The sequence below is a fragment of the Carcharhinus amblyrhynchos genome, chromosome 17, assembly GCF_965287045.1.
Source record: "Carcharhinus amblyrhynchos chromosome 17, sCarAmb.v2.hapA, whole genome shotgun sequence".
Taxonomy (NCBI): Eukaryota; Metazoa; Chordata; class Chondrichthyes; order Carcharhiniformes; family Carcharhinidae; genus Carcharhinus; species Carcharhinus amblyrhynchos.
The window spans coordinates 5296959-5313027 of NC_137340.1; the positions used below are offsets into that span (position 1 = coordinate 5296959).

The following is a 16069-nucleotide window of genomic DNA, read 5'->3' on the forward strand; positions in this document are numbered from 1 at the left end:
AGATCAAAATGTGCAATAGACAACCAGACAATATATGAAGTATTTGCAAATAAAGTTACACAAGCATATTTCCAGACTTCAAGCAGGGGGAGGTAAAGATATGGTCTTAACTTTTTGTTAATGCTGTTTGGTTCAATACAAAGAATTGCTGGTGACGTTGTTTACAAGGAGACACAGATTAACTATGAATCACAACAATGATTAAAGACATATTGCTCCACCAAGTCATGATTTTGCTCCAAAGAAATTAAGCGTACACACCCATCGATAGCATATAATGTTTTGTTCAAAAAAATTTCTGCCAATACCCATAATTTTTGAATTAGAATTGATCCTGACGACAGCATCATGATTCAGATTTTGGAAGATAATAACCATAATTTCCATTGCTAATACCCTTTCGTACCCAGGATAATAGAAACCAAATTCTCAGTGAAAAGGGTGATGTGCAGTCTGATTGTCCAGAACCACTACACAAATCAATGTTGTCTGTTCAAACTGACCTGCTCATGGTACTGGGTGGTTTAGCAATATGCATTAAAAAGATGACACAAAGATAAGCACATAGCCAGTATAACTTCTTCAGATATATAGCCATGCTTTAAGCCTCAAGATTTCCCCACAAAATACTGCTGTACAGAAGAATTGGTAAGTACTTCAAGACTGTACAAATATTAGTTCTGTAAATGACCAATTCGACTGTGGCACCTTGCTACCTGCAACAGGTCCAAGTGGTCAAAGAATAAACCAAAAACAAGACATCTGAAAAACTCGCATTATGATGTGTCCCTGCAATACCAAAGTAGAATTCTCAAAAATTACTCCTGGAAGCTTCTAATACCTCAAATAAACTTCTCACGAACACAAGCAAGCTCATTTTTGAGCTCCAGAATCCACCCTAATGCTCCAAGTATCCTGTTTCTAGAATGCTCTTAAGGCTCAGATTATCTAGATTCCAAAGTAGCCTGAAAAGATTCTCCACTGCCAGTTCACATGCACCAATCCCAGTCTCCCAATGCTATCCCCTCTCTAATTGTTTCCTGGTCAATTTCTCCTATGCACTCATTTCCTAACAGTTTTGCTGTATCTGCTCACAGTGTCAACCTCTACTTGGTACATCTCACTTTTTACACTTTTGCTTCTGCCTTCAGAAATATTCATTTCATTCTTGCCCATGGAAGGGCCGCATACATTGTTACTCAATCACAGAGAATAGAACAGTTAAAGAAATGGATATCGGGGGTAGATAGCACAGCAAGAAGTCTCACACCAGGTTAAAATCAAACAGGTTAATTTGGTAGCACAAACTTTCAGAGCACTGCCCCATCATCAGTCGAGTGGAGGATTGGGTTCACAAACAGGGCATACATAGACACAGACTCAATTTATAAAATAACGGTTGGAATGCGAGACTTTACAGGTGATCAATCTTTACAGGTGCAGACAATGCGAGTGGAGAAAGGGTTGGAAAGAGGTGTGAATTGTCTGAAGCCAGGACAGTTAGTGAGATTTTGCAAGTCCAGGCCAGTTGTGGGGGTGACAGATAGTGTGACATGAACCCAAGATCCCGGCTGAGGTCAGCCTCATGTGTTGGAACTTGGCTATCAGTTTCTGCTTGACGATTCTGAGTTGCCATGTGTCTTGAAGGCCACCTTGGGTGACATCTTCTTCGGAGCCTTCAACATGTCATTGATGAAGACCAACATCTCGCCAAGGCCATCCCCACACCTCCACTATTTGCCTTCAAACAACCGTGCAACCTCAAACAGACCATTGTTCACAGCAAACTACCCAGCCTTCAGGAGAACACTAACCACAACACCACACAACCCTGCCACAGCAACCTCTGCAAGACATGCCGGATCACCAACACAGGTGCCATCATCTCACATGAGAACACCATCCATCAGGTACGCAGTACATACTCTTGCGGCTCGGCCAATGTTGTCTACCCGATGCACTGCAGGCAAGGTACATTGGGGAGACCATGCAGACGTTATGAAAACGGATAAATGGACACCACTCACTCAAACACCAGGCAGGAGTGTTCCCTTCCTGTCGGGGAACTCTTCAGCAATCACAGGCATTCAGCCTATGATCTTTGGGTAATCATTCTCCAAGACAGCCTTCAAGACACACAATGCAGAATGGCCGAGCAGATAGTGATAGCCAAGTTCCGTTCACAAGGACGGCCTCAGCTGGGATCTTGGGGTCATGTCACATATCTGTAACCCCCACGAGTTGCCTGGGCTTGCAAAAAATCTCTGTCCTGGCTTGAGACAATTTACACATCTTTAACCTGTGCTTAACCCTCTCTCCACTTGCATTGTCTGCACCTGTTAAGATTTGCATTCCAACCATTATCTTGTAATTGAGTCCGTGTCTATATATGCCCTGTTTGCGAATCCAATCCTTCAGTCACCTGACGAAGGGACAGCACTCCAAAAGGTCATGCTACCAAATAACCAATTGGACTTTAACCTGGTGTTGTGAGACTTCTTACAGTGTCCACCCCAGTCCAATGCCGGCATCTCCATGTCACGGAGGTGGATGGGGAAGAAGAGATGCAGTGAAGGAAACACGGCATTGAAAAAAATAAGCTGGAAAGAATTAGCTAGATACAAAAAAGACACTTTTAATCTTTCACTGCGAACATCTTGGGAAAGCAACCAGTCATAAAAAGTAACTTGAACATGGACACAAAGATTGTTCCAAGGGGTCAAAATGGACTTGAGTAGCTTTCCACACAGAAGGGCAGCTGAAAATAAACTTGTTACTTGGATGAGGGAACAATTTTTTTTGGTCTGCAGTTATTTTATCTGGCAAGTTAACAGGCATAAACAATAGGGTGAGCAACAACTTACCAGCCTCGTGAAAGCAAAGTTCATAGAGAAAGAAGTCACACACGCTTAGACAGCATTGACAACCGAAAGCCTCAAGAGCCAATGCAGCTGTCATCAAGCAACTGAGTGCAAAATACCCTGCTTTAAATATGTGAAAATTACATCATGTCTACTGAATATATTTACAATATGGTTTCCATGGCATCTTCAATCTTGTGAATACTGAGTTTTCCTTATAAGTGAGCTAAAAGTACAGTGATACACTAAACGTGAGTTCTGTTCACAAACACCAGAATCTGAAACATGACCAAATTTCAAGGTGATTCAGCTGCCTCAAAGAGCCAGTTTGACAGATTTCACAACATTGACATAACACAATGGCACCTCTCACTTATAGTAAGGAAAAGCAAACAGGATTTACTGAAACAGCTGCAAGCGAACAGACTTGTCACGACTTGTTTACAAAACATGTCTGAAATTGTGGAATGCTAACTTACTGATAATGTGAATCACAGCAAGTTAAAACACCCTTCGTGGGGCTGCAGTTTGGCCAGCTCACTGCAGATCAAGTAAGAAAGCAACTACTTCAGGGTTCGGCGTCAAATATCCTCACTGTCTAAAAGCCAAATTAAACTTCTCTTGGCCTTCACTGGGATCAACTCTAAGGCTGAAACCAGTGTCTCTTCATAAAAACACACGCAAACCCAAGGAGCAGCAGTCCTGAATAAATACAGTTTAACAACTAACATCTGTGGAATTGAAAGCCAACTCCGAATCCACTGCATGTGTGGCAATCCCAGGGGCTTGTCCATCTCTGATCAGATTGCTGTCTCTTTCCTGATTCGCTGTTTAACAACAGAAATAACATGCCAGAGAAAAAAAAATGAGTTTCCCCCATAATAGCAGCGTTGTTTCCCTCTGGTTAGCTGACATTAGCAAAAGGTCTCAGGGAGTTTGTCAGTAGCTCTGGCGAGGGAACTACCCACACTCGCATGTTGCAAACCACGAGTGTGAACCATGTGTAAAGAAATGACTTGGTTAAAAAGAATAATGTTTTAAAACTGCATTCACAGAACACTTTGTATGCAAAAATCTTGCTGCAATATTGATTTAGCAAGGAATTTAGAATTAATCCACTTTGTTTTAATGAAACACAAGTAGGATCTTTGCTGCCAACTACAGTAGAACATCGTCATCCTGCAGTATTCCGAGCTAGTCATACCTTGAAATCAAGTACCATATCCATTAAGCGTTAACTGTATTGCAAGAACTAAGCCTGATCTAGTCAAGCCAAACATTAGACAGACTAATGATTTGTTTCTTCTTGCCAAATCTAGTAAGATGCTTCTTCATATGCAAGTCAACCCATGCTGTGCATTTCCAGAATTCACAGTTTGACATATATCACCTTTATGATCAGCTTATTCTGCTGGAATTGCAGATCTACTTAATAAAATCACACTGTAATATTGGGACTGCTTCGGGCCAAATGTAATGAAATTGCCGTTTGCCAGTAGCGTACAAATAAATCCTACATGGGGCTTCAGCGGGCAGAGATTTTGCAGCTCAACACATGTTCCTGTAACTTGAGAGTTAGAATATGATGGTCATCAACACGATGTTTAAATTTACTGCATAAAAGGCATGAAGCTCCAATCAACAATACTGCTTATGCCAGCAGCTGGCCAGACAGGGAGCAACAGATGGTGAAAAGTTGTCACCAGGATTTTAGTACATCATTCTGCGAATATGAATTTTTATACTATGCTCACTTCAGCTCAGATGACCAACCAGTGGTACAATTATAGATAGCCTATTTCCACATTGGGATGGCGTTTGATACTCACACTTCAGCCTGTAACAGCTCAAATCAATGCTAGTTGAAGAAATTTATGAACTAAAAGCATCATAAAACTGGGGGGAAAAATAAAGGATCTTTTATAGAATCCACATTTCACAGTACAAAAGAATGATCAGCCTATTAAATCTGTGCTAGCTGTCTTACTATTTAGTGCCATTCTGTCGCTCCTTGCCCACTCTCATTTATTGATGATTTCTCTTTTGTCACTTAATGTCTTCTGCCTTCCACCTGAAAGGCCTTCTCCCCTACCCTTTGTCTCTATCTTTGCATTTGGTAGAAACCTTGTTATGTGTTAACTTCTTCCTTTTCTGATGAAAGGTCCGAAACAAGCTCTGAAACATCAAATCTTGTTCTCTCTCCATAGATACTGCCTGACATAAGAACATAAAGAACATAAGAAATAGGGGCAGGAGTAGCCATCTAGCCCCTCGAGCCTGCCCCGCCATTCAATAAGATCATGGCTGATCTGTCGTGGCTCAGTTCCACATTCCCGCCCTCTCCCCATAACCCTTAATCCCCTTGCCTATCAAAAACCTATCAACCCGCGTCTTAAAAATATTGAGCAAGGCAGCCTCCACCACTTCAACGGGCAGAGAATTCCAGAGATTCACCACCCTTTGAGTGAAGAAGTTCCTCCTCAACTCCATTCTAAACCGCCCCCCCCTTTATCCTGAGGCTGGGCCCTCTAGTCCTACTGTCCTTTCTGAGCGGGAAGAGCCTCTCCACCTCTATCCTATCCATCCCATTCAACATCTTGTACGTCTCAATGAGATCTCCCCTCATTCTTCTGAACTCTAACAAGTACAAGCCTAGTTTATTCAGCCTCTCCTCATAGTTCAACCCCCTCAACTCCAGAATCAGCCTAGTAAACCTCCTCTGCACTCCCTCCAAGGCCAAGATATCCTTGCGTAAGTACGGCGACCAAAACTGCACACAGTACTCCAGCTGCGGCCTCACCAGTGCCCTGTACAGCTGCAGCAAGACCTCCCTACTTTTATATTCAATCCCCCTCGCTATGAAGGCCAGCATCCCATTCGCCTTCCTGACCACCTGCTGCACCTGCAGGCTGGGTTTTTGTGACTCATGCACAAGGACCCCGAGATCCCTCTGCACCGTCGCATGCTGCAGTTTTTCGCCACGTAAGTAATAGTCCTTCCTACCAAAGTGGACAACCTCACATTTGCCAACATTAAATTCCATTTGCCAGTTCCTGGCCCATTCGCCCAGCCTATTTAGGTCCTTCTGCAGACTCTCCACACCCTCCGCACAATTTGCCGTTCCACCAATCTTCGTGTCATCAGCAAATTTCGACACCATACACTCGGTTCCCTCCTCCAGATCATCTATATAATTGGTGAATAGCTGAGGCCCCAGCACCGACCCCTGGGGCACTCCACTAGTCACCAACCGCCAATCCGAATCGCACCCATTGACCCCCACTCTCTGCCTCCTATTTGACAGCCAATCCTCTATCCATGCTAACACCCTACCCCCAACTCCATGCCCCCTGACCTTCTGCAATAACCTTGTGAAGCACCTTGTCAAACGCCTTCTGAAAATCAAGACCGACCACATCCACCGGCTCTCCTCTATCCACCGCCCTAGACACATCCTCATAGAACTCCAATAAATTCGTCAGACACGGCTTCCCCTTAACGAAACCGTGCTGTGTCTGCTCTACCAAACAAGTCTCAAGATGCCTCGCTATTTTCTCCTTGATCACAGATTCTAACATTTTTCCTACAACAGACGTTAAACTAACCAGCCTATAATTCCCCGCCTTTTGCCTGCCACCCTTCTTAAACAATGGCGTAACATTAGCCGTTTTCCAATCTTCCGGCACGTCCCCGGAATCCAGCGACGTTTGGAAAATAATCACCAAGGCATCCACTATCACCTCCGCCATCTCCTTCAGAACCCTTGGATGCATTCCATCCGGTCCTGGGGACTTGTCCACAATCAGTCCCTCCAGTCATGACATGCCAAATAGTTACACAGCATTTGTAGTTTTTATTCCGGTTATTCTTACTTGTCACATTAATCTTTCCGTCCTGACTTGCGGCTTTGCTCATCATTAGTTCAAAGCAATATTACCAATCCAGTCCTTATTCACTTCCTCTCAGTGCCGCAGTTATTCATTTTTTCCATCACAAATGGTTAAATTGAATTCACTGCAGGCAGACACATGACAGATTACAAGCAACTACATCACAGGTGGCATGAAAACATTCACACGCCAGGTGAGATCTTTGAGGTTACAGCAACAATAAGAGAATTGACATTACTTATCAATACTTCACAATGTCTAGAAGAGCCACTGCGTCTCTGGAATATTAATCAAGTATTAGGGAAACAGGGACAATTAACACACCGTTGAAACCGGCTTGATAACTACAGTATTCTGATATTGCAAACAGGTAGACAGGATATGTTCAGAAAACAATTAAAGATAAAGCACACATGACAATGGATCAGCATGTGATCAAAACAGAACTTCAACAAATTTCAAGTGACAATGTGGTGACCTAATCAAGATGCAGCACTTTTATAGTATAAGAATGTGTAAGAACCTATGATTAGCAGAGCCGCTAGGGAACAAGCTGGAATTACAGCTCTGAGTACTGCTCCTCATGCATATTGAGCAAAGACCCTGTTGAAATTGGAAGACTCAGTTTGTTCATTACCTCCAACAATAATCTGGTTTCAGCACGACCACAAAATCTGCTACTTTATAATCCAAGTCTTGTGTCCAATGCACACTTCCTCATTATCACACTTACTTTGAGTATCACAATTTCTCTGTCTTACCTGGATATTACTTTCAACAGTTGGTTTTGCAGACTAATTGCGATCCATTGCTTTTAGTCTTCTCTATGCACCCTCCATATTTAAAACCAGGTTTAATCTGATTTGTTAAGTGACACTGCAGGTGGATTTTTTTTTAAGATTTAGATTTATTAAAATATAAAAATTCTCTGCATCACTCTCTTTATGCATATTGTGTTTTTAACCTCCTGAAACTTGATTTCCAGTCAGCATGACACAAGTCTCCTCTGAACTAAGTTACAAAAGGTCCTCCCCTTACAAGGTTTTGGGACTCAAGTTCCCACTTGTGCATACAGCACTGTACATAAAGCTAAATGACTGAAATCTCAGACGGAATTAGAATAATTTCAGCGGTGTCCAAACTCATTTTGCCATCATGAGACTATGTACAAGACACTAGAAAGACAAGAAACAAGAATTTGAAAAACTTTAGGGTTCAAGATATGGAACACAATCTTTGAAACATCTGTACTTTAGTTAAATTGGCTTGATCATGCAATTTCATTGCATTCACTTATGCAATCTACACTTCGTGCCAAGGGATATGAAAAAAAAACCTTGGAAAGAATTTACAGCAGCAGAAAGATCAAGGAAAACAAATCTTGTCAAGACGAGGCAGACAAGGTGGTGTCTGGTCACAACTTATGTTTTAAAATTTAAGCAGAACAGAAAGGATGGGGGCAGGGAAGAAACAGAACCCGGTGGCATGACAACACAAACAACTTTTATTCAACAAGCTGGTTACTCCAATATTGCAAAAGTAAAAGTGACCTATCAGTTACTCACAATCACTCCACCTTATCTTTGTTTCTTAATACCATTCTCACCTCACAAGCTGCCAGCAACTTTAAAATCAAGATCACATTGTCATACTTGGGTAAGTCACATCTTATATCATTACTTGTGGCTCATAAGATTTCTTTACGAGGGTAAAGAACCAATCCAAAAGCCTCACCACTGTGTTATGATACTACAAATTCATTCAATAATGTACAGCACAACTGACAATATTCAGTTAAATTTTTAAAAATCACCTTTAGCTATTCGTAATTACATATCTGGAAACAGGACAGCAGGGATTGAAAACTAGAATTTGTGGTAGTGTAGTATGACCAAGTAATTTCAGTTTAAAAGGATTTTTTTGCATAAGAAGTTGTAGGATCCAATTCAAAGAGGCACTTACATATTCCTTTACATTTTTGGTTTTCACAGCTTTGTACGAATAGTAAGCAGGATACAAGGTCCCAAATACAAGGCTGTTGGAAAAAAGAAAATCAGTTAGAAGATACGCAATACACATTTATATGCAAAGTAATGGTAATTAGCTGTGGTACAGTGACAGAGAGAGACAGGGAGGAACAGTTGGGTATGTAGCTTGAGAGGCATCCACTGCACATCAAGCACAAGGCAAACCAAGGAAGCAGGCTGCCATAGCCAGTACAGGGCAGTTGGTGACAATCTCCGTAAGAAGTCTCACAACACCAGGTTAAAGTCTAACAGTTTATCTGGTACCAAATGCCACTAGCTTTCAGCTGCACCTTCGTCAGGTGAGTGGGGAGTTCTGATCACATACAGGGCATAGAAGGGCACAAACTGAGTTTACAGAATACTGATTAGAATGCAAGTCTTTACAGCTAATCAAGTCTTAAAAGGTGCAGACAATGTTAGTGAAGATAGCATTAAGCATATGTTAGGGAAATATGTATTGTCCCCAGACAGGACAGTAAGTGAGATGTTGCAAGCCCAGGCAAGTCATGGGGGTTACAGATAGTATGACATGAACCCAAGATCCCAGTTGAGCCCGTCCTTGTGTGCGGAACTTGGCTATCAGTTTCTCCTCAGCGACTCTGCGCTGTCATCTGTCATGAAGGCCGCCTTGGAGAACGTTTACCCGAAGATCAGAGGTCAAATCCTGTGGCCGCTGAAGTGTTCGCCAACGGAAAAAGAGAACAGTCTTGCCTGCTGATTGTTGAGCGGTGTTCATTCATCCGTTGTCGTAGCGTCTGCATGGTCTCCCCAGTGTACCATGTCTCGGGACATCCTTTCCTGCTGCGTATCAGGTAGATAACGTTGGCTGAGTTGCAGGCGTATGCACCATGTATCTGGTGGATGGTGTTCTCACGTGAGATGATGGCGTCCGTGTCGATGATCCAGCACGTCTTGCAGAAGTTGCTGTGGCAGGGTTGTGTGGTGTTGTGGTCACTGCTCCCCTGAAGGCTGGGTAGTTTGCTGCGGACAGTGGTCTGTTTGAGGTTGTGCGGTTGTTTGAAGGCAAGAAGTGGGGGTGTGGGAATGGCCTTGGCGAGATGTTCGTCTTCATCAATGACATGTTGAAGACTCCAGAGAAGATGTCGTAGCTCCTCTGCTCCGGGGAAGTCCTGGATGACGAAGGGTCCTCTGTCCACTGTGTCCCGTGTTTGTCTTCTGAGGAGGTCAGTGCAGTTTTTCGCTGTGGCGCTTCAGAACTGTCGATCGATGAATCGAGTGCCATATCCTGTTCTATGAGGGTACCTTTCAGGAGATGTCTGTTGCGATCCTCCTCATCTGTGCAGATCGTGTGTATACAGAGGGCTTGGCCGTAGGGGATGGCTTCTTTAATGTGTTTAGGGTGAAAGCTGGAGAAGCCATCAGCTATGGACAAGCTCTCTGTATAAACAATATCTGCTCAGATGAGGGTGATCACAACAGACACCTCCAGTCGCTGAAAGATGCCCTCATAAGGGCAGGATATGGCGCTTGACTCATCGATCGACAGTTCTGACGCGCCACAGCGAAAAACCACACTGACCTCCTCAGATGATGAGCACAGGGCACAGTGGACAGAGTACCCTTCGTCATCCAGTACTTCCCCGGAGCGGAGAAGCTATGACATCTTCTCTGGAGTCTTCATGTCATTGATGAAGACAAACATCTCGCCAAGGCCATCTCCACACCCCCACTTCTTGTCTTCAAACAACCGCACACCCTCAAAACAGACCACTATCCGCAGCAAACTACCCAGCCTTCAGGAGAACAGTGACCACACCACATAACCCTGCTACAGCAAACTCTGCAAGACATGCCAGATCATCAACACAGATGTCATCATCTCACACGAGATCATCATCCACCAGGTACTTGGTACATACTCCTGCAGCTCGGCCAACGTTGTCTACCTGATATGCTGCAAGAAAAGATGTCCCAAGGCATGATACATTGGGGAGACCATGCAAGCGCTATGACAACGGATGAATGAACACTGCTTGACAATTATCAGGCAAGACTGCTTGCTTCCTGTCGGCGAACACTTCAGCGGTCATGGGCATTCGGCCTCTGATCTTTGGGTAAACGTTCTCCAAGGCGGCCTTCACGACACACGACAACACAGTCGCTGAGGAGAAACTGATAGCCAAGTTCTGCACACGAGGATGGACTCAAACGGGCTCTTGGGTTGATGTCACTCTATCTGAACCCCCATGACTTGCCTGGGCTTGCGACATCTCACTCACTCTTTAACCCATGCTTAATGTTATCTCTACTCACATTGTCTGCACCTTTAAGACTTGATTAGCTGTAAAGACTCACATTCTAATCAGTATTCTGTAAACTCAATGTGTGCCTTTATATGCCCTGTGTGTGATCAGAACTCCCCACTCACCTGACGCAGCAGCAGTGCTCCGAAAGCTAGTGGCGTTTGCTACCAAATAAAACTGTTGGACTTTAACCTGGTGTTGTGAGACGTCTTACTGTGTTTACCCCAGTCCAATGCCAGCATCTCCACATGGTGACATTCTCCACCAGACTCTGGCCCATCTAGTCAACTGACCCTTCCCCTTTGAGAAAACAGAAGCTTTGAAAATATGTAGGGGACTATTTTTGTTTGAAACACTATGATCCATCTAGCAGCAGCAGGAGAATCCACTTAGCCTGCTGTGCTATTTTGCTGAAGGTAGCAGCTTTCCATGCTTTCTTGACAGTTTCCGTCCCCAACACCAATCTGCCTTGTAAACTCTCAAATCTACCCTTTCAGGGCATATCACTTCTCATACAAGTCTGTACAGAGACATTTTTCTAGAATTGCTTTCAGCCAGTTTAGTTGTAATTTTAAGATTACATTGCCATGTTCTTTGGGAAGATAGAAGTTATTGTCCCACTTAGCCCAATAGATCCTAGGTCTAGTTTTGTGCACTGAAATTAAATGTAGGTGTTTCCAAAAAAGAATTGTCTTTAATACACACACAGCATTGCTGAAGGGAGTAAACAAGTATCCTAAAACAAAAATACATTTGGAAAATTGTGAACTATTTGCAGGGTGACAGATGCCTTTATGCAACTACAGAGTGCTACGGTAACACCGTTTTAGTGACATGCCATACAGCCATATAAATAGCACAGCTACAAGGGCAGGTCAAAGCTGGGAATTGTGGCGGGTAACTCACCTCCTGACTTCCCAATTCCTGTTTGCCATCAACAAGGCACAAGTCAGGGGTGCAATGGAACATTCGCAATTTGCATCCATGAGTGCAACTCCAACAATATTCAAGAAACTTGACATCATCCAGACAAAGCAGCCCACTTGATCAGCACTGAATCCACCATCATAAACATTCACTTCCTCCACCATCAGTGCATAGTGGCAGCTACGTACAACATTTATAAGATGTACTGAAGCAACTTGCCAAGTGTCCTTCAACAGTACCTGGCAATCCTGCAATCTTCACCATCTAAACTAATAAGAACAGAGACACATTGGAAAATCACTACCACATTTTTTCCACCCCGCCCCATCATCCTGAATTGGAAATACATCACTGTTTCTTCACCATCACTAGGTCAAAATCCTGGAGCTCTCTCCAAACAACACTGTGGGCATGGCTATGGACTGCAATGGTTTAAGGTGACAGTTCATCACCATCTTATCAAGGGTAGTTAGGTATGGGCAACAAATGCTGCTCTAGCTCGCCACACACATTCCTATAAAGGAATAAAAGAAAATGTGCACATTACACAACATCTGCCACCAGTGTGTCTAATTTTGCAGTTTCACTCTTTCAAAGTTTGGAATTCTGCAATGAATTCATCGGACATTGCAGTTGGGTAATTTAGTTGCTGTCCAGCAGTTGTATCACTCTGGCCTGCATGACTGTTGATTTGCACGACGAAATGCTCCAGGCCACCCAATTTTTGAGACCAGTGCTTCCCCAGCCCCTGCTGCCTGCAATGTGCCTTTGCCGCCTTCCCTGACTCCATGGTAAAGACCAACATTTTTAATGCTCCACAGGTAACCAAAGCAAAGCACAAAAACTGACCAAAAGCACAAATACATTCTCCACCTTAACATGAAGAAACTCACATCAAGGTTACAGTACATATGCACGAGTATCAAGATTGCTCGGTCAACCATCTCCAGTAACCAAAACTACAATTAGCCATGTTGCAAGTAGATAATTTATTGGACAAGAGTTTAAAAATAATGGTTGTAAGGGAGAGACAAACATCTAGTCCTGCATTATCAGTTGTAGGTATTTTCACATTATGCCCATAACGTATCCCCCTTGCCTAAACATAAAACATAAATTTTCTCAAACTGAACTATACCAGACTTCAAAGTAAAAACACACCCTTTGTTGATGCACTGGCGAAAAGCAGACATTACTTTTATGGCAAGAAAAAGAGACAATGGACGATTTGTTTATGACTTGATATATGCCCATCTGCTTCTGCTCCAAAAATTACAACACACCAGAGTAATTCATATGCTGAGTGGATTCCTCATTCCCAGCAAATAATTCTGCTCAAGCTATTCAGATATACCTTCAACATCACTTCATCTTTGGGCCTTCATTATTATTTTCAAGCTTTGATAAATGTAACAGCATTTCAAAATTTTTGCTCCACAAAGCAATACAATGTTTGCTGCGTCCTCAAGAACTGCATATCTCAAATGGTTTTAAAAACTACAAGCACTCAGTTCAAACTCTGCCAACATGTAGACATGAGAGCGTACATCTTGTGTACAGACTAATGGCAGTTTGCCCAGATGAACCAGATGGGAACAAAGCCAGGCTTTCACTCTGGCTTCAGCTAAAAATTTAAGTCTTTCATAATGGAAGACTTGTATATTGAAGTTAGCAAATGCTCGCAGACAACAAATCCTGACCAGATACTGTACTCAGCCAAAAGATTTTGTAATAGTGTCAGAATTGTACCAATAACCACATTTGTTACTGAAAATGTGCTGAATAATAGTGCAACTTAAGATGAACTCAGTGCTCTGTACATTTCTACGAGAGAAGACCTTACTCCTTGTGTAAGGAAATATGCTCATGCAAATCGTCCATCAGACCTTTCAAATGTAGATTATTGGGTATATTAAGCCAACTAATATTCAGACATTGACATAAGTTGGTAAGAATTTTACATCAATGGAAACAGATTTGCTATATAGTTAACAGTACTTTACATACACCAGTTGTGTATATGTCAGCAGCCTTTGACAACATCTGGTTTTCCTGCTGTGCACAGAGAATCATAGCTCCTGTTTCAACTGAAGGACTAAAGTGGAAAATCCATAAATTTATTTCACATGTAGAAGAGCAATATTTGGAATAGACTTAACAACAATAATTCAGCAAGAAATTCAGGCAGGTTCAAAAGTTCCCACCAGGAAACAGAATTCAGGGTTGGTGAACTAAAGTCTAGTATGCAGGCACAATAGACAGCACTGGCCTGAAAAATGTCTCTATTACTGTGTTTCGAACAGTTTCAAAAATTATGGCAGCTGTATACTTACAGTAATCTGAAAACATACTGCTAAAGTTTATGGTTATAAAAGTTAAATTGAACTGACATACAGATCTAAAAATCTACAGATATATTCAACGGAGAAACTTTGTCCATTCCAACTACCCACTTGCTTAAAAATTACATTATTTACTTGAGTTGCTATAAATGTAACACCCTTTAAACCTGCTGCACTTTTGAGGTCAGATGCAGTTATAGATGATTTTTCACAAGAGTAGAACAATCTGCAAATAAAGGGAGGCCCATTTTGCACAGCTAATCAGCATGGATTCATTTTCAGTGCAAAAATCCTTGTTGGAACATGCATGGCATGAACAAGTATTTTAAGTCAACCAATGACAACAAAAATAGTGAATTTCATTAAAGAATAGCTCAAAAGCTGGCCAATTTAGATTCAGTGTGACATGCACAAGGGAAGGACATGTCTGATCACAAAGCCCCTGGAATGAAACCTCTTCCTTGACAGGGAAAGGATATGAACACATGTCTGAAACTCCTCTGCTAAGCCGAGACAACACACAGACTATTTTGCTAAAAAAAACCTTGGCTAAAATCCCAACAGATAACGTAGTAAACAGGAGACAGCAAGTTGGATCCAACACCTCAAAGAGAAAACATAGGATTTCCTGATTTTAATCAAGAATTTTTACTGCTCTAATTTGTATATTGGATTTAATATCTAGTAAACTACTAAATACACCATCCCAAGTAATCGAAGCAATAAATCTTTATACATCAGTGCTCAGCAATCTAGTCTACATAATAACAGGCATTTTCAGTTTGCTGATAAAATGAACCCTTGAAGTGCCGATCACAACGATACACGTGAGCTCACTACTGCAACCTCAGCACTAGGGGTTAAACTACATTTCTGATCATTACAAAATTGACCATCTGGAAAGAAAGGAAAGGAATGGTTCCATGTGGCTGTGGAAATGGAGGAGAATAAGTTTCAATTGTTGGAACCTGCACATCAACACCAGGCAATGATGGGGCACGACTAAGGTAACACGGATATTAAAGACAGGAGATGCCGGAAACGTTAAACAGATCTGACAGCATCTGTGGAGAGAGGAGGGAGGGAGGAAAAGCAGAGACAGAATCATAGTTAATGTTTCAGATTGTGAGCTTTCGTCAGCACTGATTCAACGTAAATTGTTTAACCCTTTCTCTCTCCACAGGCACTGCCAGATCCGCCAAGTATTTCCAGCATTTTCCATTTTTATCTTGGATAAGAGGCCCCTTTCCTCTCGTGATTATGGTGACCATATCAACCCAACTTGCAAATAAATTCTGCATTCCCATTGCCCTCTTAAAATTTCACGATCATGATGTGGTGATGCATCAAATTTTGGGGGGGGGGTGGAATGCAGGTTGGCGCTTGCATAAATCCTCATTGCAAATTTCAGCTTTGCATTTTCACATGAATAGCAGAAAGCAGAAGTGTCTTCAAGCATCTCTCCAAGAAACAGATAAGAGCAAGAAGAGTAAAAACGACAGAGTGGATTTTCTGATTTTGTTCCAAACACGCAACCAGATTTGAACATTTTAAAACACCACAGCTGGGAATCACACGCGACTGCATTGGCACCATCCTCAACACTGGCATATAAAGAATGCAGAAATATAAGTACAGCATGTGTTCAGTCGCCCAAGTACCTGCAATCCTTTGGGCTGATGCATAAAAAAATTGAAACCAGCATTGCCTACAAAATACGGTCACCACCACCACACACCCTCCCTCTCACCCCCCAGG

General features: G+C 42.4%; 1 protein-coding gene across 1 annotated transcript in view; it reads right to left on the reverse strand.

Annotated features, from left to right (window-relative positions):
• The window catches only part of LOC145354298 (receptor expression-enhancing protein 3-like), a 60736-nt gene that overhangs the window by 28656 nt on the left and 16011 nt on the right, over positions 1–16069 (reverse strand). The window contains exon 2 of the mRNA XM_080205411.1: positions 8714–8786. Within this exon, the coding sequence (XP_080061537.1) occupies positions 8714–8786 (73 nt within the window). The remainder of the gene's footprint in view (positions 1–8713; positions 8787–16069) is intronic.